This window comes from Gymnoscopelus microlampas (assembly GCF_963454915.1).
Source record: "Gymnoscopelus microlampas genome assembly, chromosome: 11".
In the NCBI taxonomy this organism is placed as follows: domain Eukaryota; kingdom Metazoa; phylum Chordata; class Actinopteri; order Myctophiformes; family Myctophidae; genus Gymnoscopelus; species Gymnoscopelus microlampas.
This window is the reverse complement of record NC_139948.1, coordinates 6709597-6731552: the sequence shown is the minus strand read 5'-3', so window position 1 is coordinate 6731552 and position 21956 is coordinate 6709597. Positions and strand designations below refer to the sequence as shown.

The 21956-nt window shown below is 42.8% G+C and overlaps 1 protein-coding gene across 1 annotated transcript; it reads right to left on the bottom strand.

Moving 5' to 3' along the window:
- Positions 1–1896: 1896 nt before the first annotated feature.
- Positions 1897–16159, bottom strand: LOC311054530 (ectonucleotide pyrophosphatase/phosphodiesterase family member 7-like; the record flags this gene model as incomplete). Its single annotated transcript, XM_084070543.1, has 7 exons — positions 16003–16159; positions 13345–13490; positions 10869–11080; positions 10013–10178; positions 8731–8982; positions 5014–5260; positions 1897–2015 (listed from the first exon to the last, which is right to left on the bottom strand). The coding sequence occupies exons 1-7, from the start codon at positions 16085–16087 to the stop codon at positions 1897–1899; spliced, it is 1227 nt and encodes a 408-aa protein (XP_083926669.1). The 5' UTR covers positions 16088–16159.
- Between the last annotated feature and the right edge of the window lie 5797 nt (positions 16160–21956).

Here is a 21956-nt window from a genome sequence, read left to right as displayed (position 1 = left end):
CATGTCTCCATGCAGAGCTGCAGCAAACGTCCTCATCTTGTGCTAGCGTATAGTCCTCCGTCTAAATGCCCTGAGAGCCTTGTTCAAAACGTTGTTTGTTTCATGTCTTCCTTTTCAGCGGGATGCGTCGACCTCACTGATCTGTGAACACAGGAAGAAAAACAACGCTTCATGTCCAATTTCACAAGATGTACAGTACAGTTACACCTCGTTGATAATAATGCTGTGTCATGCTACCAAGCCCTGCTTTGAAGCTGCAAGCTGTAGGTTTTATGTACAGGATTCAAACCCCGGTCTCCCGCATGTGAGATGAAATTGCTACCGCTCACGCAAGAGGGCAATCCCCACTTGTCCAGCGGAGATATTGAACTTATGAGGCTTTTTTGGTCATCAGGCAGAGGCTCTGAGCCTTACTTTTCCGGATTCAAATAAAAAAAATGCAAAAGTTGCAGATATGCAAGCTCAAAACGCGTCACTTCGCGCTGCGTTTTGAGCTTGCAGATCAGCTACTTTTGATACTTTTGTGTGACGCTGTAGTATGATCAAGTAGGGCATTGATTTACGGAAAAAAAAAGTTAGAATAGAGGTTTCTGCCCGACAGCAACGATATATTCCTCTTAGTTTTTCATATCGTCGCTGTCGGGCAGAAACCAGAAACTAAAATGTTCAGCTTTTTCATTTTTTTCCCATAAATCAGTGCTATTGAACACCCTTTACGTCTGTGTGTTGATTAAAACAAAATTGAACCAATGAAAAGTATTAAAAAGTGCTTCTGATAAAACAAGCTAACTCATTGGATCCTCAAACTTTCTGCTAAACCAGCTAATTCCACCAAAGGGGGGAGGAGTTAGCTGGTTTTGCTGACTCCAGGCTCCACCTGCTTTTGACCTCCAACCTCATTGTGAGCTTGGAGGTCCATTTAGCTGTTCTTATCAAAGATGAACAACACCTCCTAACTCCACTTTTTGAAAAATGAGAAAAATGAACATTCTGGAGTCAGCAGAGATATGGTGCTTGTTGCAGCTCCCTGCACTACATGACCATAGCTTTGTGCTAGAATAGTTTTGCTGCTAGGACTGTTTCTCAACGTCAGGTCCGGGGACCACCATGGGGTCTAAATTGACACTTACGGGTCTGTAACTCTGAGTGTGCAAATGGAGCTCAATTAAGCTAGGCGATCTGCTAGATTTATTGTTGCTAATGTTCCCCACAGAATATGGACGCATGCTGGGGCTAATCTTTTTTTTTAATTCGGCAGCGATTTCTCATCGTCAGTTGATGCTGCATATCCATATGAGTCAAGCCACCGGGCTCATTTGTTTATTTTTGGAACACGGTTCTTATATGACGCAATATTAAACACATCTATGGGAATTCAGAATGGGGTGGAAAAAATTTAACCCATACGATGCGTAGGCTCTATGCACAGCAGCCATATTGGAAAGAAATTGGGCCTCCTCTTACTTCCTTCACAGGTGTTACCAATGATACTAATGAAGGCTCTGTTCCATTCTGGTCAGGGTGCTGATATCGTGCACGTTGGCTCACTAGAAACACTCCATTTTGGTTCCTAAATGGCCCCTTATGGTGGGTGTGTAACTCTGAGAGTGTACAAATGTAATATGAGACCCCCATAACTCTCAGAGTTATGGGGGTCCTTGAAAATAAGACAACCACTGTGCCACACTAAATGGAACAGAGCCTTAATTAGTATTATTGGTAACACCTGTAAAGGAAGTAAGGCAGGGGCCCAATTAATTCCCAATATGGCTGCTGTGCAAAGAGCCTATTATGTCAGACTTCAGTGCTCTATAAAGGCCTTTTACTTATAAAATCCACCTTGAGTGCCTGGACCTGGATTCTTAATGCCCTTTTTGACAGAACTTCCCCTTACTTTTACTTGAGTACAGTGGCGTGCTCCACCCACCTCTGCTTGTTGCTGATGTTCTTTCTGTTCTTGCGTACGCTGGTTGCCACGGCGACCACAAACGCCAGGAAGAGGAATCCCACCACGGCTGACAGTCCAATGGAGATGTTCGGCTGGTCGCTTCTGTCCCCCGAGGCGTCTGACACACGCACACGCACACACACACACACACACACACACACACACACACACACACACACACACACACACACACACACACACACACACACACAACCTCATGTGTCACAATAGGACCACATTGGAAACAGGTCCCCCGGACTTTGTTTGTGTTATCCCTTTATCTTGAGTGCCAATCGCGTATATCTGCGCGAACCTACTTAATTGCGCAGCGCGCCAGTCGCGTAGATATACACGAAGTGGTCTTTTTTTTTTTTTTACTCACAGGTTCACATTTCATTGTAGGCCTCGTTCGCCACGACACATTTCATTGTAGCACCACCGGAAACGGAATTATCCGCTTCCACTCTAAAGCGGAAAAAAAATCTCCATTTTCTCGGTTGTTGTTTATCTCCTCGCTGATCGCTGTTTGGCGTTCACCGCTGTAGCTTCAAGATGGCGGATCGCAAATCGAAACGGTTCTCACTGGGCGCCTCAAACAGATCCCCTGTGTGTTTTCAAACAGTTGAACGTGCAATTTTTAACGGATTTAGCGAGGTCTGTGGCGACGTAAAAAAAACTAAAAAACAATAAAACGCTGGCACTGGTGAGTACATTATGATATTAAACTCTGACGTGGAATGTGTTAATGTCTTACTGTACCACGTACCATTTACACGTCTTAATAAGAAAGCATTCAAAAACCTATATGTACCATTCGACGTTTACGATCTTCACATCTCCGCCTGCAGTGATTTCTCAAACCCTTTCATGCCCCCAAATTGATATATTTATTGATATATATTATTTGCTACTTCTGTGTGACACTGTATGATGAAGCATGACGAAGTAGGTCATTAACAAAATAAAAATAAATTAAAAGAACATAAAAAAAGTTAGGAGGTTTCTGCTTGAGAGCAACGATATGCTTGAAGTGTCAGGTGATGGACGACGTGGCAGGTAACGAAGGGGCAGGTGTTATAGAGTGACATACTTTCAGAGCCAGTGGGACAGTGAGGAGTCATTAGCCTGACATGGTCGCAAAACCTTGTATCTCCAATATTTCAACTTTTTACGTTGTTTCGTACATTAATGCCCTACTTTGTCGTGTGACAGGCGAGCAATAGCGGCAAATAATGGCTGATCTACAAGCGCACAAGACAGCACGATGCGACGTGTTGTGAGCTGGTAGAACGCTTATTTCTTCCTAATTTATTTATTTTTTGTCACGGCCTGCACCTCTGTCATTGGACAGGGGCTGTTTGCGTTAGTTTTGCGGCATTTCTCTTCGGTTCTTGTTTCCTGTTGGATTAGGTGTTTAGTGACCTCGCATCACCAGTCTTTCCACCTCGGAGGAAAGCCTGGTATTCATTATTAAGTGGCCCGTGTGATTTTTTTTTGTATTTTAAAAAATAAGCTAAACTACAGCGCATCAAGGATTTTATTAGGTAGGCCCTAAAATTACAATGCCCTTCGCGGCCGGAGTTATTTGGGGGTGAGGCATATAGGGTTGCTTCCGCTCCCGACCGGATCACACACCCGAGAAAGGTATTGATCCCAGGCTAGGTGTTTAGTCAGGTTGCCTGTTAGTTTCTGTAGCTCTATGTCTTTTTGGTCTTGTATAGTTTTGTGTTCTGTCTGTTAATTCCCCTGCTGTTTTGTATGTTATTTTGTAGTGGTCAGTGAGCTTCCTGTCTATCCTTGTTTGCTGTCACCTGTCTTGTCTCACCACCCTTAATTATGTGTTAACCCTAATCACCTGTGTCGTGTTTGCCCCAGCCTATCCCTGTGTTGATTGTCAGTTGATTCACCTGTGTCAGTGTTAGTGCTGTGTCTATTTGAACTCCCCTGTGCGGTCGGTTCTTTATCTATTCACCGAGTCGTGTTAAGAGTGCGTGCGCGGAGAACCTTTGTTTATTGTCTGCGCGACAAGAGTTGGTGAACCTTATTTGTTTGTCTGCCAAGTTTAGGATAACCCTTGTTGATAAAACCCTTGAGTTGATCTGTATGGCCTTAGTCTTTTGGGTCCTACCCCACACTCACCATGACCCAATTTTCAAAAGTGAAAAAAAAAGTGAAAGTGGTTAAAGCAGCACTATGTAACTTTTTGTTTTAATTAATACAATATTTTTTTTCTCTCCAATCTGTATGGTAGAGTATGTTAATACTATTATAACTTATTCAAGTGGAGTGGTTGTATGTTGTCTTCCTGCTCTTCTATTGAGACATTTAGATCGTGTCAAAGGTCATGTCTCACCTACCCACGAGATCTGACACGAAGTTTGACCTGACGGTCAAGATTCGATTTATCCCCTGAGCAAGCAGGCAGGCTCTATTAGCTCAATGGTAAAAAAGAATCAGCACTTGCGCAGGAAATCGGGTTCAAATCCAGGGTAGAAGAGGAAAGTTACATGGTGCTGCCATAAGTCTGTCTGTGGGTTTCATTAATGTGTAGCTGAAGTTGACACAACGCCTGCCTTTTGAAATGTTTAGCGTTTCCGTTTTAACTTGTATCAAAGCAGAGAGTCATACCTACAGAATGAAACATCGGTTAATTAGATTGACCCAGCAGGAAAGGTAACACAAACCAAAGTCTGTGGAGAGTTGCTGACCCCTGGGATTGGGAACGAATAAAACTTAAGAAGACGGACAAAAATCGTCTCACACTCTGGCTCCGTACGCAGTGATTTGGGAGCATGCAGTGCAACACTTTTTTTCCTGTCTGATTTAGATTGACCCACCAGTTTTAAAACTGAAGCTAATAGAATGAATACAATGTCAAAGCACACACTCAGTGACAACCACATTTGAATGTTAAAAGCAGTGATTCACAGTTTCAATGAAAAGTGATGGAGTTTGTGACTAAATAACGACTATGTGGATCCATGGAACACTTTTAGTTTCCTGAAAAGGAACCATTTTGGACATGCACGGTTTCCCACCCGAGCGTGCTGCTGATGTAAGCTCACCGGGGGTGCCAGGGGTCGGGGTGGGCGAGGAGGCCAGCATGTGTTTGGTGACGTCCAGGTGGCCGTCGTTGACCTCGGGCCGGATGCCCAGGATGTGGCACATCAGGGGGTAGACGTTGACCGTCTCGAAGGGCCCCACCTCCAGGTTCCGGTGGAAGGCCGGCCCCGCGGCCCTGAAGAAGGGCTTCATGTCCAGCTCGGCGTTGTCGAAGCCGTGCTCCCCCTTGTGGAACTGCACGGGAAAATACTGGACAAGGAGGACAAAGTCAGACTGTTGCTTTGATCCAGTTTCCAACGTGAGGGTATAGGCTCTATTCACAGCAGCCATATTATGAAGACATTGACAGGTGTTACCAATGATACTAATGAAGGCTCTGTTCCATTATGGTCAAACAGCGTCAGGGTGCTGATGTTGTGCATGTTGGCTCACTGGAAACACCAGTGGGTCTACAGTTGGGGTCCAGGGACCCTCATGGGCTTCTAAATGGCCCCTTACAGGTGTGTAACTCTGAGAGTGTACAAATGGAACCAAATGGACCCGTAAGGGTCATAAAAGGATCAATACTGCAATGTTGAAATACTTTACGAGTAAAAGTCCGGAATTCTAAATTTACTTGAGTAAAATATACTTAAATACAAAAGTACAAAGTACTCATTATGTCCCAGGTTCAAAATGTATAATTTTTTTTTTTTTAAATAGCCGATCTACAAGTTCACAATGTGTCGCATCGTCACGCATTGTGAACTTGTAGATCTGCTACAATGTCTTTCCAATAGTCGCCTGCAGTTCTCCTGCTCTGCCAGCAGAGGGAGACATTGTCCAGCTCAAGGGGTGTGCTGACCACCACAAATCCTTGCTGTTTGGTGGAAACCTTTCATGTCCAAAACCGTTCCTTTTTTAATCATTATTTGAAAGTCGTTTAAAATAGTGAGAATAGCCTATCTAAAATGTCGCTGTGAGCTTGTAGATCTGCTACTTTCACTACACTTTAGTGCAACAACACTTGCATGATGACGTGCATGGGGCTTTACATTTACAACAAAACATAAAAACAAGTTGAAATTCAAGGTTGATACAAGGTTTCTGCCCGACAACAACTCAATGAAAGGCTGTTCTTTTATCCCTCCTCTGTGTTGCCATGTCTTGTTCAAACGACTGTCGTCAAACCGGTGGAAGGAAGACATTTAACAGCAGCTAAATGAGATATTGTAAAAAGGCTTTTTTTGTTTTGTTTTATGCGTCTCTTCTCCATAACTATTGTCTGGCCCCCAAATGTTTATAGAAACGGATAAAAACGACGTTAATCACTTTGGAGCACGTACTACCTTCGAACACGAGAACGTTATATTATCCCGTTTTACTGCGCTCATTAATGATAACGGCATGCAAAGCAGTGACTAATAGATGTTCTTGTAACGCAGTCTTTCCCAACCGCCATAACTCTGAGAGTGTGCAAATGGAACCAAATGGACCCTCACGGGTCCATTTCGTTCAGAGTTTGAGAACCACAGGTATTGTAGTAATTGTAAAAAAAAAAAAAAAACGGTGTGATAAAAGACGGTTCCTGGGAAACGGTTCTGAATGTGATGGAACCGGTTCCGGTTTCCTCAATGTTGGATCCGGGTTCCTACGGTTTCTCCGGGTTCCGGATCCCAACCCTGTGTGTGTGTGTGTGTGTATGTGTGTGTGTATGTGCGTGTGTGTGTGTGTGTGTGTGTGTGTGTGTGTGTGTGTGTGTGTGTGTGTGTGTGTGTGTGTGTGTGTGCGTGTGTGTGTGCGTGTGCGTGTGCGTGTGTGCGCGCGTTTGCGTGTGCGCGTGCGCACAAAGCATAAAGTACTCATTATGCAGAATATCCCATTTCACAAGTTTTCAAATGTATACAAATGTATAACAATCATTTGAAAATAGCAGATTGTGAGCTTGTCGATTGGCTATTTTGGCCTAAATATATGGTTGAAGTGGTTCATGTATAATAATAATAATCAAAATCTACAAAGTAACTACTGTAGTAACTAAAGTTGGCAAATAATTGTAGTGGAGTAAAAGTATAATATTTTCCTGTGAAATGTAGTGGAGTAGAAGTAAAAGTACTGAAAATTGGAAATACTCAAAAGTAAAACAAATACCTCAAAATTCTACTTAAGTAAATGTACTTAGTTACTTTACACCACTGAAGTTGAGGTTTAAAAAAAGGGCTGGGAACCACTCCTTGTAAACCCACTTAAAGTCGTGACCCCCGTGTTCGACGGAAACGAGAGAAGTTTCAAACTAAGTGCCGCTGATGAAGTGGAGATAACAAAAGCGGATAATCAAAGCTCACGCTGATCGCGGCCCGCGTTTTAGCCCCACAGATTGACTTTTTTTTCTTTGATAACCCATTTCATCAGTGGCTGCACAGGGCTGCGTCGTTCCGCACACGCCGTCACGTTCCGGGGGACGTTTTCTCATTTCGGTAATTTGCTCTTCAAAAAAACGAAGTCACCGTTTGATTGCTCTGGATGTTGCGTTTCTTTTAGCTGCCAAAAACGAAACGTACCGCCGAGCAGAACGACCGTACAAGTGGAACCAAATGTGAATGTTTAATTCTGAACGTTTTATTTCGTACACATCAGATGGCTTCTTGAAGCATCTGAGTGCTCTGCGTGTCACCAGCCACCTGGGCCCTATAGCTGGATCATCCTGGGGAACGTGCAAATGCACTCCATTAACATTGTAATGTACGAAGATTAGACACGGTGATGCAAGAAGTGCTCACAATTTTTACATAAGTAAAAGTACCCATACCACAATTTAGCAATACTCTGTTGCGAGTAAAAGTCTGGTGTTGCAAACGCACATGAGCACAATTATTGACATCAAATATACTCAAAGTGCCAAAAGTAAAAGTACTCATTATGCAGGATGTCATATTGCACACGTTTTCAAATAAAATGTGTAAAGATCCTTTGAAAATAGCAGATCCACAAGTATTTATGGTATGGGGCTCAAGTGGTTAACGTATGTGTGTGTTGTAATAATAATCAAGATCTACAAAGTAACTAGTAACTAAAGTTTTCAAATAATTGTAGTGGAGTAAAAGTACAATATTTGCCTCTGAGATGTAGTGGAGTAAAAGTAAAAGTACTAGAAATTGGAAATACTCCAGTGAAGTAAAATTACCTCAAAATTGTATTTAAGTACAGTACTTGAGTAAATGTACTTAAACATTTGTTACTTTCCGAACCTTGATGAATTGAATACACAGGACCACAATGGTAAGACGCACTTAGGGCTTTTTTGTGTCTTTTCAGCACCATTGTATAATCGTACCACTGTACTATTTGCAAACTGTTAATAAAGTATTCAATCAATCAATCAATCAATCAATCAAATAATCAGTCAATCAATCAATCAATCAAATAATCAATCAATCAATCAAATAATCAGTCAATCAATCAATCAATCAATCAATCAATCAAATGGATTAGAATTTAACCCCTTGCTTCGTGCCTAAAGGACCCCCACAAATTAACTGAACATGTGTGATATTATATCTGTCTATAGATTGTAAAAAAGTCTGTCTGTCTGTCTGTCTGTCTGTCTGTCTGTCTGTCGGTCAGTGCGTTGGTCGGTCGGTACACACCCCTATTCTTCCATCCACCCACCCACCCATCCATCCACCCATCAATCCCTCCAAACACCACAAAGAACAATGTACACACGTTATCCCACTCACCCCGTTGATGACGTATCCCGGGTCGGCCCACAGCACGATGGGGAGGATGCGGTCGTGTCGGGCGAAGTGCAGCCGGGCGGGCATGTCCTCCTTCCTGTAGACGTGCAGGTGGGGGTGGGCGCCCTTCAGGGCGGCGTACACCTTGTCCAGCCGGCCCGGCCGGGGCTGCAGCATGCCGGAGGGGCCGAAGTCCACCAGGTGGAAGGAGAGGTCGCGGAAGGAGAACCCCGGGATCTTGGACAGAGTGATCTCCTGGATATACAGTAGGGTGATTCGTATTTGTCCAAAAAAAACAAAAACAATTATTCACTTAAATCTGATTTCTACAAGCTCAACATGTGTGAGCTTGCTATTTTTGCGACTTTTTTTTGCGAATTTCTTCGACTTTTTGAATTATTGTTAACATATTTTTTCACCTGGTGTTTTTGTCAGGATGGGGGACAATTATTTTAGCTCTTAAAGGACAACTTTGGTTTTTACAACAAGTGTTATTTTATTAGTTTGTAATGATAATAATTAAAAGATGAGTGTTAAAAAAAAAAATCATGTATTGCTTTCTATCGTAGATCTTACTGATTTTTAACTGGGGGGCGGGGGCATTCGGTCCATTGGTAAATAATCATGAACGCAGCCTCCGATTTCCGTGAAACTTTGTACGCACATCCCCACTAGGCCAAGGAATAAATGCCACCCTACATTTTTCATGTCAGCCTCACGGTGGCGCTGTAACAGGCAGATTGACCTTTTGGCCTATTACTCTGGACCTGTATAGGCCAAAACGTGAATATGCCTGTTACAGCACCGCATGAGGCTGATTTGGTGCTCCACTTCATCTCGGATCCAAATATTGTACTTTTACTCCATTACATGTATATCCACTGCCAGACTTATTGCTGGCCGCGTTTGCCCACTGCCAGAGATTTTTCATTGAAAAAAAAAAAGTACTCAGGAGCTGAGATACAGAATTTTTAAGCTTTAAGTTAACAAGGAAGTGGATGGGAGTCTTTTCCTTCGAAAAATCATATCTCCTTGGTCTTTGGGTCAAAAAAAATATATATATATTTTTTTTTGGAAAAATTAATAATTACGTTTTTTACGTCTGTGGCAGGGTTGGTAAACGGGAATAATTACGTTTATTACGTCAGTGGCAGTGGATGAGTTAACCGCTTCAGCCCTATATACATTTCGGCCATCTCCATCATCCATGAACATCTAAGTACGTAAGCACTCGAAACAAGTGTTTTTATCTTAAATGTGGTGAAAACCAGAAGCGGACAATAACCTGGACTGCGCCGTTGCGGTACACGCTGCTCATGCCGTGGTCGGACGTGATGATGATGTTGAGGCGGTCGGTCAGGCCGTGCCGCTCGGCTGAGGCGCGGATGTAGCCCACCGTCCGGTCCACCTGGCGCACCATGGCGCGCCGCTCGGGGGAGTCCGGGCCGTACCTGTGCAGCGGCGGAACGTATAGCTAAGTGCATTTACTCAAGTACTGAATTTAGGTCATTTTAGTGACAAGTTACTTTGTAGATCTAGATTATTATATAACACACCTTTACCAGTTTACGCATTGCGACATTCTGTGCCCAGTCACTTTGTGTTTGAGTCAGTTGCTACTGTAACACACAAAGCTGGGCATAGAAGCGGCTGGCACCGCCAGTGGTGGAAAGTAACTAAGTACATTTACTTAAGTACTATACTTTAGTCAAATTTTAGGTATTTGTACTTTACTTGAGTATTTCCAATTCCCAATATTTTTACTTACTCCAATACATCTCAGAGGCAAATATTGTACTTTTACTCCACTACAATTATTTGAAAACTTTAGTTACTCGTTACTTTGCAGATATAAATATATTACATTATAAAACATACATTAACCACTTTAGCCCTATGTTATACCTAGGCTATTTGAAAATAGCCTAGGTAAAAGTACAATATTTGGCTCTGAGTTGTAGTGGAGTAGAAGTAAAGGTATTGAAAATTGGAAACACTCCAGTAAAGTAAAAAATACCTCAAAATTGTACTTAAGTACAGTACTTGAGTAAATGTACTTAGTTACTTTACACCACTGGCATTCGGAGATTGTGTAATAGTTGTCTGGCTACGCGACACTAGGTAGTCGGCGACCCACATACCTGTGGCCCGTGCTGTCGGGTTCCCCGAAGTACATGGAGACAAAGTCCAGCCCCAGGTCTCGGAACCAGCCCATCACCTTGTCGCCGTTGCCGCGCCACAGCGTCTCGTTCTTGTAGTCGTACATTGGCGGCTCCACTTCCCTGACCGCGGCGACCTCGCCGCGGTAACTGGACGCCGTGCCGGGGAAGTGGAGAGAGCCAGCTTTCAGGCCCTGGTGAAGGTGGCGGTGGGGGGCGGGGAAGGGGGGGGGGGGGGGGGGGGGTTTAACAAGAGGTCACACATGGACATGAGATGCTTAAATACCACGGATTTACACGCTTACAGCACACGCACGCACAAGCGCACACCCTCACACACATACATGCGTTTATATACCTACACTTGTGAGGACATTAACGCTTTCGGATGCCGACTTTATGAATGCCATTGGTATTCCTGTGTTGTTGTTTTTTGTGCCATTTTGAACACTCAAAAAACTAAAATATCTGAGCTTTTACATGCAGCTATAACCATAAAACAAACATCTCATGGAAAATGGTCCTCACAATACCTATTTTTCAAATTGTACTATATTTGTCAGGACCTTTAGCCCTCCCAAGTGTAGTAAAACAATTAAACACATAAACACATGCACGCACACATAAGTGCGTGCATGTGCACTGCACACACACGCACACGCACACACATGCACACACATACTGGCTTTTTGGGACAAAGACATGCCATTTACCATATCAAGTGATAGTGATTGATGTGATTAATTCACGTCGCAAATTTTTACAAGGTGGTGAAGAAAATTAACAAGGTGATGCATTGTTTGGGGAGAACCCTGTGCCACGCACACACACACACACACACACACACACACACACGTGCGCGCGTGCACGCACTCCATAATTATGTAAATGTGCATGCAGCTAATGTAATAACATCCACAGATGTTAATTTTCATACTTCGGTATCGCTCTCATAATAACCAGAGGCTGGGAGGTTCATATTTTCATTCTCTCTGACCACAGCTGAACTCTCGGCTAACTCTGCCAGCCCACGGTCACTTCACTTGCAAATGTATGCCGTACACAGTGTTGCCAGATTCTGTGAGAGAAACAAGCACCCAGGACTAGGCCCAAACCAGCCCAAAAGAAGCGACTCTGGGCCACATGAACACTTTAACATATACATCAGCTATTTTTGAAAATAGCAGATCTCACATCGTGTCGCGATGCGACGCCCTGTGAGCTTGCAGATCGGCTATTTTCAAATAAAATATTGCGGGGAAATTATAATAAGCAGATCTGGCAACCCTGGCTGTACACTTTGACTGCAAGCCCTTTGGCGCTGCATCTCAAAGCCGTACTTAGTTTTTTACTTTGTGATGTACGCCGGTGTTGTGTGCCGAAAATATCTCCAAGCCCAGATCGGCTATTTTCTGAGGCCTAACACAGTAAACTGTAGCAAGAGATAGACAGTGTTTAAATATTACTGTCACGTGTGTTGTGTTGTTCTGTTTTTGACATTTATTTCTCTCTTGCCTTCTTTTTCCCTGGTTTGGTTTCGGTGTTTGTCATGTTTTCCCTTATTGTTTAGTTTCGGTAAAGCTCTGTGTACGGTTTGTCCTGTAACTATTCAGTGTATGTCCTTGTGCTTCCTGTTTGCCCTAGTACTTACCGGTCACTGATCTTGTGTTAATTGCCCATTGTGTTCAACCTGTGTATAGACGCCTTAACTGACAACGTCACACTGAACCAGTGTGCGCGCGCAGGCCGGCACCAAATGAACCCCACCGCCCATAAGAGGCAATGTAAAAGTGATCACAGCCTCACATGTAAAAATGCATCCCATCAAACTTTCAGATGCTGTTTTTCTCCCAGTATGGAGGAAGAATGCTTAGGAATTTTGCTGTGATCTCTCGCTCTTGAAATATATAATCCTAGGTTTCTGTTGTGTGTAAACAATAATAGCAATTCAAAGCAGTTGTCCCCCAAACCCCACCTCCAGTGGCTGTCATAAAAACGGAGGGAGCGCTCTATGATCATGGCACCAGAACCTGCTCTTGCTCGCGCAGCTGCAGCCCGTCAAGACTAATTTATGCTCCGTCCCGCGAAGGTGTCGTGCGCAGAAAACGGCCGAGAATAGCAGACCTCCAAGCTCAGTCGCAACCGCGACGTGGTTGTGAGCTTGTATGTCAGCTGTTCCCGGCACACAATACCGTTGCGGGGTAAAGTATATGTGTCTCGCTAGGGCGCACCCCACTAGCCAACACACAAGAGGGGGTTGAATGAACTGAAACCAGCGCACCCCAAAACAACAGGTTTGGGGATCTGTTGGGAATTGATGCCTGATTGATGTCACCTGTGCGTCCAGACTCGATGTTTGTAAACAAATAATTGGTCTATAGGTGGCGATTTCCAGCGTGTCATTAGAGATACAATGCACAGCGGAAGGTGATAAGACAGGTTGGCTGTGTGTACACACCTGCCTCTGTGCTGTGATCCAGATGGGCAGACTGCCGTTGTCCCACCACTCGTTTTTAAACTGGGTCTGGTAGTAGGGCAGCTTCTGACCGGTGCTGCTGTTGAACCACATGTTGTGGATCACTCCGTGGTTCTCTATGTAGCGGCCTGCAACAACACGCACGCACACACGCACGCACGCACGCACACACGCACACACACACACACACACAAGGGCGCCGATAACGTGGGTGCCCGGGGGCACAAGCACCCACTATGGGTGAGGAGCACCCACTGGGTGCTGGTCAAAAAAAAAAAAGTAAAAAAAAAAAAAAAAAAATCAAAATCAGATCGCCTGGTTCAGATCGCCACTGAACAACCGAATTAACCGAAATAAAGTTACAAAACCCCCCCAAAAAAGTCAATTATCCGACCAAAACCCGCATTTTTTTTCGCGCGCGCGCGTGCATGTGTGCCTTGTTGGGCACCCGCTAGAGCTTATAAATATCGGCGCCCCTGCACACACACACACAAACTGTCCGTTATGCACAACGCAATAGGATCTAGACCAGTGGTTCTCAAACTTCTTCGTGCCAAGGACCCCCAAATTGCTATGTATTTGGCCACAGACCCCCCCATCTGAAAATGTTTTGTGTCAGGGACCCCCCAGAAGAGAAGATTTATGTACAAAAATTGCAGATGTATATACAAGCTCGCAGCGTGGACACGCCATGTGCTTGTATGTCTGCTATTTTTGATTAGCCAACGTAGAAATGGATAAAGCGGTTAAAATGACTGTGATGGCTATGTTAACTACTTTAGCTGGGGACCCCCTGGAACCCCCCCCCCCCCCCCCCAAGGACCCCTGGAGGTCCCCGTACCCCACTTTGACAACCAATGATCTAGACCTTTATTGATTCTAGCAAGCGAAAGTGAAATGAATGCACATGAATTTTACATGACTTTTACAGTTAAAACAATAATAATAATAAACCGTAGAAAAGGCGTCACTGTTAATCTGTGAGTGCTTAAGAAAATCTATCAACGCATGGCTGAGTGCCATTGCACTTGTCAGACGAGGCTTTAAGAGCAGCTATCGAGATTAGAGTAATTTAATTTCAAGCCAGTTAAAGTTCTTTTGAACGACGACACTGATGATTAGAGAGTCTTCTCTCTCAGCCATCCAAGCAGAGTCATCTTAACTCGGCTATGAAAGCTGGTGGACTTAAGGGTACATTCAATTACAGCTAATTCCCTCTCCTTTTTGTGTTCCAGAGAGGAAACTGAGAATGTTTTCTCATTGCGTCAATAAGAAATAGCGCTCGAAATTTGGCCAATTTGGTATTAAAAAGCTCTTAAAAGTCATTTGATTTTAAAGGTAGGGTAAGTGATATTTGTGGGTATTTTTTAGTTTTTGTTAAAAAGGTTAAAGTACTATATTCTGATAGTAATCAGAGTGTTTGTTCGGTCACAGGGGTCTCTCCAGCTCTGTAGTAAACAGAATATAGTATATTTTCAGGTAGGTGACAACATTTAAGCCAATCAGGAGAGAGCACTGAAAATGCATTTTCTGTTAAATAAAGAACTGGAGAGACATGGAGACTCCTTTTACTGAACAAACACTCTATAGCAATGAGTACTATCAGAATATAGAGATATTTAACACTTATTTTAACCAAAGTAAATCACTTACCCTACCTTTAAATTTAGAAATGTGCAGATACCCTGTATAAACATACTGTTTTCTGGTTTGTTTACTGTTGAGTGAGAAAACAATATTGCGCATTTAGCTAATCATCTGGGGACCCCCTCAAATAATTTGGGGACCCCGCTGGGGGTACCAAATATGCACGTACCGACCTCACAGGTGCAGACTGGCAGCCCCAAATCACATTTCTGACCAATCAAGATTGGAATCAGATTAGTTTGATCAAGTCTGGATGGCAAAAAATAAATAAATACAGACCATCAGATTTGAGCCACGTGTGATTAAAATCTAATTTCTAAAGATGTGACTCAGACACTCGGACACTGAAGATTAACGCGTTGTTGCACGATGGTGTCGCTCACTGAAATGATCTAACAAGCTGGATCACAACACCTTGTGAGCTTGTAGATCTGCTGTTTTTGTCAAGTGACACCGTGATGGTGTCACTTGACAAAAACAGCAGATCAACAAGTATGTGTACTGTATATTGTGGTATACCCACTTCTACTTCTAACTTAAACTATGTGGTGTGATACCACATAGTTGTATCACATTGTAACTTCAAACTCTCATCTTAAACACCGTCCTTGGTATGCGTGAGGGGGGGGGGGCTTTTTTGCCAGTGCCTTTTTTTTTTCTTGTGATTTTTTGAAAAAAAAGAAGAAAAAAAGAGGGCACCAGAACCAAGGACAGGTGTTTTCAATCAATCTATCATGGTTAAAATGGAGTTTGAAGTTACAATGGGTTTGCAAAGGAAGGGGGTCATGTCTGATAGAATGAATATCAAACATAAATACTGAGTCTAGCAACTCCAAAACTCTCTGGGGTGTTCACAAAAGCCCAAGTAGACGTCAAAAAAACGACCCCAAGCGAAATATCCCTTTAATGTTAAGTTGGTACGTTCCACCACTTAGATCGGTTTGAACAAAGCCACGGGAGTGGAAAACCTTTTTTCTTTTTTTTTTCTTTTACCTGTCAGCAGGGTGAAGTGCGAGGGGCTGGTGATGGTCAGGTAAGGAGGGGTCACGTACAGGGCCTTGACCCCGTCCTCTGCCATGGCGTCAAGGTTGGGGGTGTCCACGTCGCGGTCGTAGTCCCAGCGAAAACCGTCGAAGGAGATGAGCAGCAGCTTCTGCCCGCTGGTGGTACTTTGGGCCATCAGCGGAGCTGCCAGGGCCCGATGGGAGCAGGCCAGGACGAGGCTGAGAATGACCACGGTCCACCGCATGGGGGAAAATCTGTATAGGCTCTCTGTGCAAAGCTTCTGAGATGGTTGTGTTCTATGTCGACGCGGCCGTTTTTTCCCCGACTCCTGTATGTCATTTAACAGCTCTGAGTGTTAACTCCAGGCTACCGCGAACGTCGGAGCAAAGTGACACCGGCTTATCTTATCTGTTGGCCGCATGCCGTTTCCTGCATGCTTGTCCATTATAGGTTCAGGATTTGTGGTGGCACTTATTTTGCAAATAACCACTTCATAACCACTTAAACCTTCTAGAGTCTAGAATCTAGACCAAATCTGTTTGCCAAAAATAGCCGATCTACAAGCTCACAACGATAAGCTTGTAAATCCACGTTTTGTGGCTAATGTTCACGACTTCAACCCCAGAATATGGATGCTGGGGTTCAAGTCGTGAAAGAGAACCAGTGGTTCTCAAGCTGTGGGAAGGGGGGTCCCCAAATGATTTGGCCTGAAAAGGGTTGAGAACCACTTGGTTATACCATGAACAGCGAGAAGTAGTCGTTTCACCAACAGTTCTATCATCTCATTTGGTGGGCTAGCCGTTGCCCATGGCACGTTCTGCATGCTTCTCCATTATAGGTTTATATGAGCTACTTTATTAGGTTTATAAGTCATCGTGATTACATGTTGTGTAATCATAATAGCTATGGCAAATAATTCTGCGATCATAAAGGGCAACGGAGTAAAAGGTTAGTTATTTTACAGTGGTGTAAAGTAACTAAGTACATTTACTCAAGTCCTGTACTTAAGTACAATTTTGAGGTGTTTTTTTTACTTTACTAGAGTATTTCCAATTTTCAATACTTTTACTTCTACTCCACTACATCTCGGAGGCAAATATTGTACTTTTACTCCACTACAATTATTTTACATTATTAAACATACATTAACCACTTTATTCTTATTTTATACCTAGGCTATTTGAAAGTAGCAGATCTACAAGCTCACAACGCGTCGCATTGCGACGCGTTGTGAGCTTGTAGATCTGCTACTTTCAAACATTTTAGTACTGTGATACTTGATACGTGTTGTGATACTTTTGGTACCATTTTGATACCAACACTTTTGTATTTTTACTCAAGTAAATTTTGAATCCCGGACTACGTAACAGAGTACCTCTACATTGCAGTATTGATACTGAGTACTTTTCCCACCACTGTTCCTTTTATCTGGCCAGCATCTAATAGGCTTGTTGTAGTCGTCAGGGCCTCGGTTGATAAGGAAGGCTTGATACCACTCCGTCTCTTCTGGAGCGCCTGTCCGCGTGTCAAAGACTGGCCTGTAAATCATTGACGAAGGGGAATGGCACGTCTACGGGGTTCACCTTGAGTTGGGACGGTATATGATCGATCTGACACCTGGAAAATGAAGGGGAAAATGAGAATATATATCTCTTCATCAAGCCCCGCAGTGGTCTCTTGGGGTTGGGGTGGGTAGGAGAGAGAGAGCGCTCTAATGGACATATTCATTTTAATAACTCTAATGTGGTCTTTTAGCTCCCCGGGGCTGTTGTCTCAAATATCCTTTCGAATCTGCATTGATTTTTTTCTTTTTTTAAACCTTTGGCCGTGGCCAGCGGTGGAAAGTAACTAAGTACATTTACTTAAGTGCTGTACTTGAGTACAATTTCGAGGTATTTGTACTTTACTTGAGTACATCCAATTTCCAATACTTTAACTGCTACTCCACTACATCTCAGAGGGACATATTGTACTTTTACTCCACTACAAGTGTTACAACGTTAGTTACTAGTTACTTTCAAGATTTTGATTATTATTACAAAACATACATTAACCACTTCAGCCCTGTATACATTTCAGCCATTTGAAAATAGCCAATCTACAAGCTCACAATGCGTCGCGATGCGACACATTGTGAGCTTGTAGATCTGCTATTTTCAAAAGATTTTTTATACGTTTGAAAACTTGAAATGGGACATTCTGCATAATGAGTACTTTCACTTTTGATACTTTAAGTACATTTTGATGCCAATACTTTTGTACTTTAACTCAAGTACATTTTGAATTGACTCACGTGACTCAGGGAACAAGTAAAGTCGTTTTCCTTCCGTCTGTGCACTCTCTTAAGAGTTATTTTAATGTCTAACTCGTGTCTAACACACGTAATGGGCTGTGGACACAAGAGGTATAGCAAGAGGATTCGACATGTGTTAATGTTCATGGCGATTGGAACGAAAATTGACCCTCATGGGTCCATTTGTTTCCATTACACTCTCTTATTTCCCTTATGTCCTTGAGTCGCGTCTTTACGCGGGCCATGCCATGTGGACAAAGAGCTTAGCAAGCCGGTTCAACGTCAGTGCTGTTGGCAGGTTGTGCGAGAGAAACAAGCCCAAGAGAAGCGACAAGGCTGCACGATCACACACACAGGAGGACCTCCTGTGTGTGTGATCGTCCAGCTTGTAGATCTGCTATTTTCCAATGGGGGAATGTTTGAGAACAACTATGCTTTAGAAACAAGCCCCCCAAGAAACAGCAACTACCAAATACTTAGGCTACAAGCGACGTTACAGAAAAACAAGCGGACATGGCAACACTGGAAACATTTGTGTTGTGTGTGTAATGACATCATGTTCTGTGGGCCAATCCACTCGTTATACGATCACTGCTTTACCTATAACCTTATCAACGTCTATCAAATTTCAATACAAGCTCACTCTTCAAATTTGTTCTTGTGCGTGCGTGCGTGTGTGTGTGCGTGTGTGTGTGTGTGTGTGTGCGTGTGCGTGCGCGTGCGCGTGCGCGTGCGCGTGCGCGTGCGCGTGCGCGCGCGCGTGTGTGTGCATGTCCGTCCTTGGAGGAGGTTCAAGGGAAATGGCTAATCTTTGAGGAGATAAGGGATAACGTTGATCAGCTTTCATTTACCTCATTCATATTCATTAAGCTTTCTCATGATATGAACTTCATCCCCTGCAGTCCGGTGTCAGCAAGATCTGCAGGACTGTTGGGGAATGTTGAGGCTGCGAGGAAAGTCTCAGATCTATATGAGAACTCTATCAACACATGCACGCGCACGCGCACTCGCACACGCACACACACGCACACACACACACACACACACACACACACACACACACACACACACACACACACTTGTTCGGGCCTTACTTGAAGCATATTTGTTCCCCTCAACCAACACCGGCTCTCTTTAGCTTCAAACAGCCACTGCATGCAGAAAGGGAGTTGATTGTTGTGTGCTTTGTGTGCTATTAGCATTGTTTTTAGGTCCACTAGATCTTCAAATGTTAAGGTATTTAATGTCATAAAAAGTGTATTATATAGTTGCAGTGGTGGAAAGTAACTATAAGTGCATTTACTCAAGTGCTGTACTTAAGTACAATTTTGAGGTATTTGTACTTCACTTCAATATTTAATTTCCAATACTTTTACTTCTACTCCACTACATCTCAGAGGCAAATATTGTGCTTTTACTACACTACAATTATTGGAAAACTTTAGTTACTAGTTTACTACTTTTCAGATATGAATTATGATATTACAAAACATACATTAACCACTTTAGCCCTATTTTATACCTAGGCTATTTGAAAGTGTCGCGATGCGACGCGTTGTGAGCTTGTAGATCGGCTATTATCAAATATTTCAGTACTTTTACTTTTGGCACTTTAAGTACATTTTGATGCCAATACTTTTGTACTTTTACTCAAATACATTTTGAATTCTAGACTTTTACTTGTAACAGAGTATTTCTATATTGCAGTATTGTACTTTTACTTAAGTAAAGAATTTGAGTATGTTTTCCACCACTGATTAGTTGGTTGGTCTAGTTATTATTCTTATAGCTCTCTTCTGTAATGCATGTAATGTATGCATGCACAAACGCTGAACTTTGGGGGCAAGCAAACTTCATCTAACCCCCTCTCTCTCTCTCTCTGCACATCATTTCCACAGGGAATCTACAATTCTTGAAGTAAGTCTTTAGCTTGTAGCGCTCCCTGGTGGCCATTCACAACTACTGCATGGCACATTTCAGTATTAGTCTTGATACTATAAAAGGAAACGCCAAGTATGCAGCACATAAAAAGTATCAATACTGCAATCTAGAAATACTCTTTTACAAGTATGTCTGAGTACTTCTTCCACCACTGATAACGTCCCACTAAAAAAACAAAATCAATAAATGAATAAAAAGTCAACGTTGTGATACAATATATTATGTCATAATATTAAAATTAAATCATAAAAAGAAACATTATGGAAAAATCAATTGATTGGGTTTCCACATTAGCCTGGCAGCGTGCCCAAAACATTTAGCCCGTATCAATCCGGCGATTTGTAAGATTAGCTCTGGACAGACATGTACAGTACAGACCCTCCTACGGCTAGCCTCTTTCAGAATCACGTCAAAGTGAAGCTTCTTCCCACCATTGCTGACGTGTGTGAGGTTGTAACGGCTATTTTCGGTATGAATACAGACGTAGGAGCCAAAACTTATATTTTGTTTGATCTTATTTTTGTTTGTTTTTTCCCATGCTTTAATTGTTTTGATGTCCCACTTCCCACAGTAATTGACTGATTAGCTCCTGCTGTGTGTCAGTTCATTACCTTAGTTTATTTCAGGTGTGTGTCTCAGGGTGCTGGGCATGCAGTGAGAGAATGGCCGGGTGAGCTAGGCTCAATGTTATCTGTTGACCGTTTTATACGTTTTATGCGTTTGGGCGTTTAAGTTTAATTTACCTAATCTTCAGTACAACATGTTTGGACCTTATTGTTTTGTATTGATAAACCACCTTAACAGCAATACGTTGGCTGGTTTTGTTTGGAAACGCGTCACACAGTTCCTGACGAAGCTCAGCCTCATAGCACTACTTCTAAATGTTTTTTGAATATTGGGAAGAAGTAGTCACTACAATAACAGATGTGCCCCGAGATTTTGACTTTGGCCCATTGGTGTGCCGTTTCCACTGGACAACCACTGGGGTCAGACTGACGGACTGACCGACCTAATGCCGTCCTTAGAGCCCTGCCACTAGTCTCACACCCTCACATATCGTCTGTCGGGCCCAGTGGTGGAAAATAACTAAGTACATTTACTTAAGTACTGTAAGTACACTTTTGAGGTATTTGTACTTTACTTGAGTACATCCATTTTCCAATGCTTTTACTTCTACTCCACTACATCTTGGATCCCAATATTGCACTTTTACTCCACTACATTTATTTGAAAACTTTAGTTAGTTACTTTGTAGATTTTGATTATTATTACAAAACACACATTAACCACTTCAGCCCTGTATACATTTGGGCCATTTGAAAATAGCCGATCTACAAGCTCACATTGCGTCGCATCGCGACGCATTGTGAGCTTGTAGATCGGCTATTTTCAAAAGATTGTTATACGTTTGAAAACTTGAAATGGGGCATTCTGCATCATGAGTACTTGTACTTTTGGTACTTTAAGTACATTTTGATGCCAATACTTTCTCACTTTCCCTCGAGTACATTTTTTAATTCCGGACGTTTACTTGTAACAGAGTATTTCTACATTGCAGTATTGATACTTATAAACAAAAAAATCACACCCAGTGTGAAGTGGGCGGTGTGGTCATCACAGTGGTCATCACAGTGATGGAAGCTCACTTTTTAAAAAAGTTTTTTTTTTAAGTGCATAGTCCTATTCATTGGTTATTATTAATTTCATC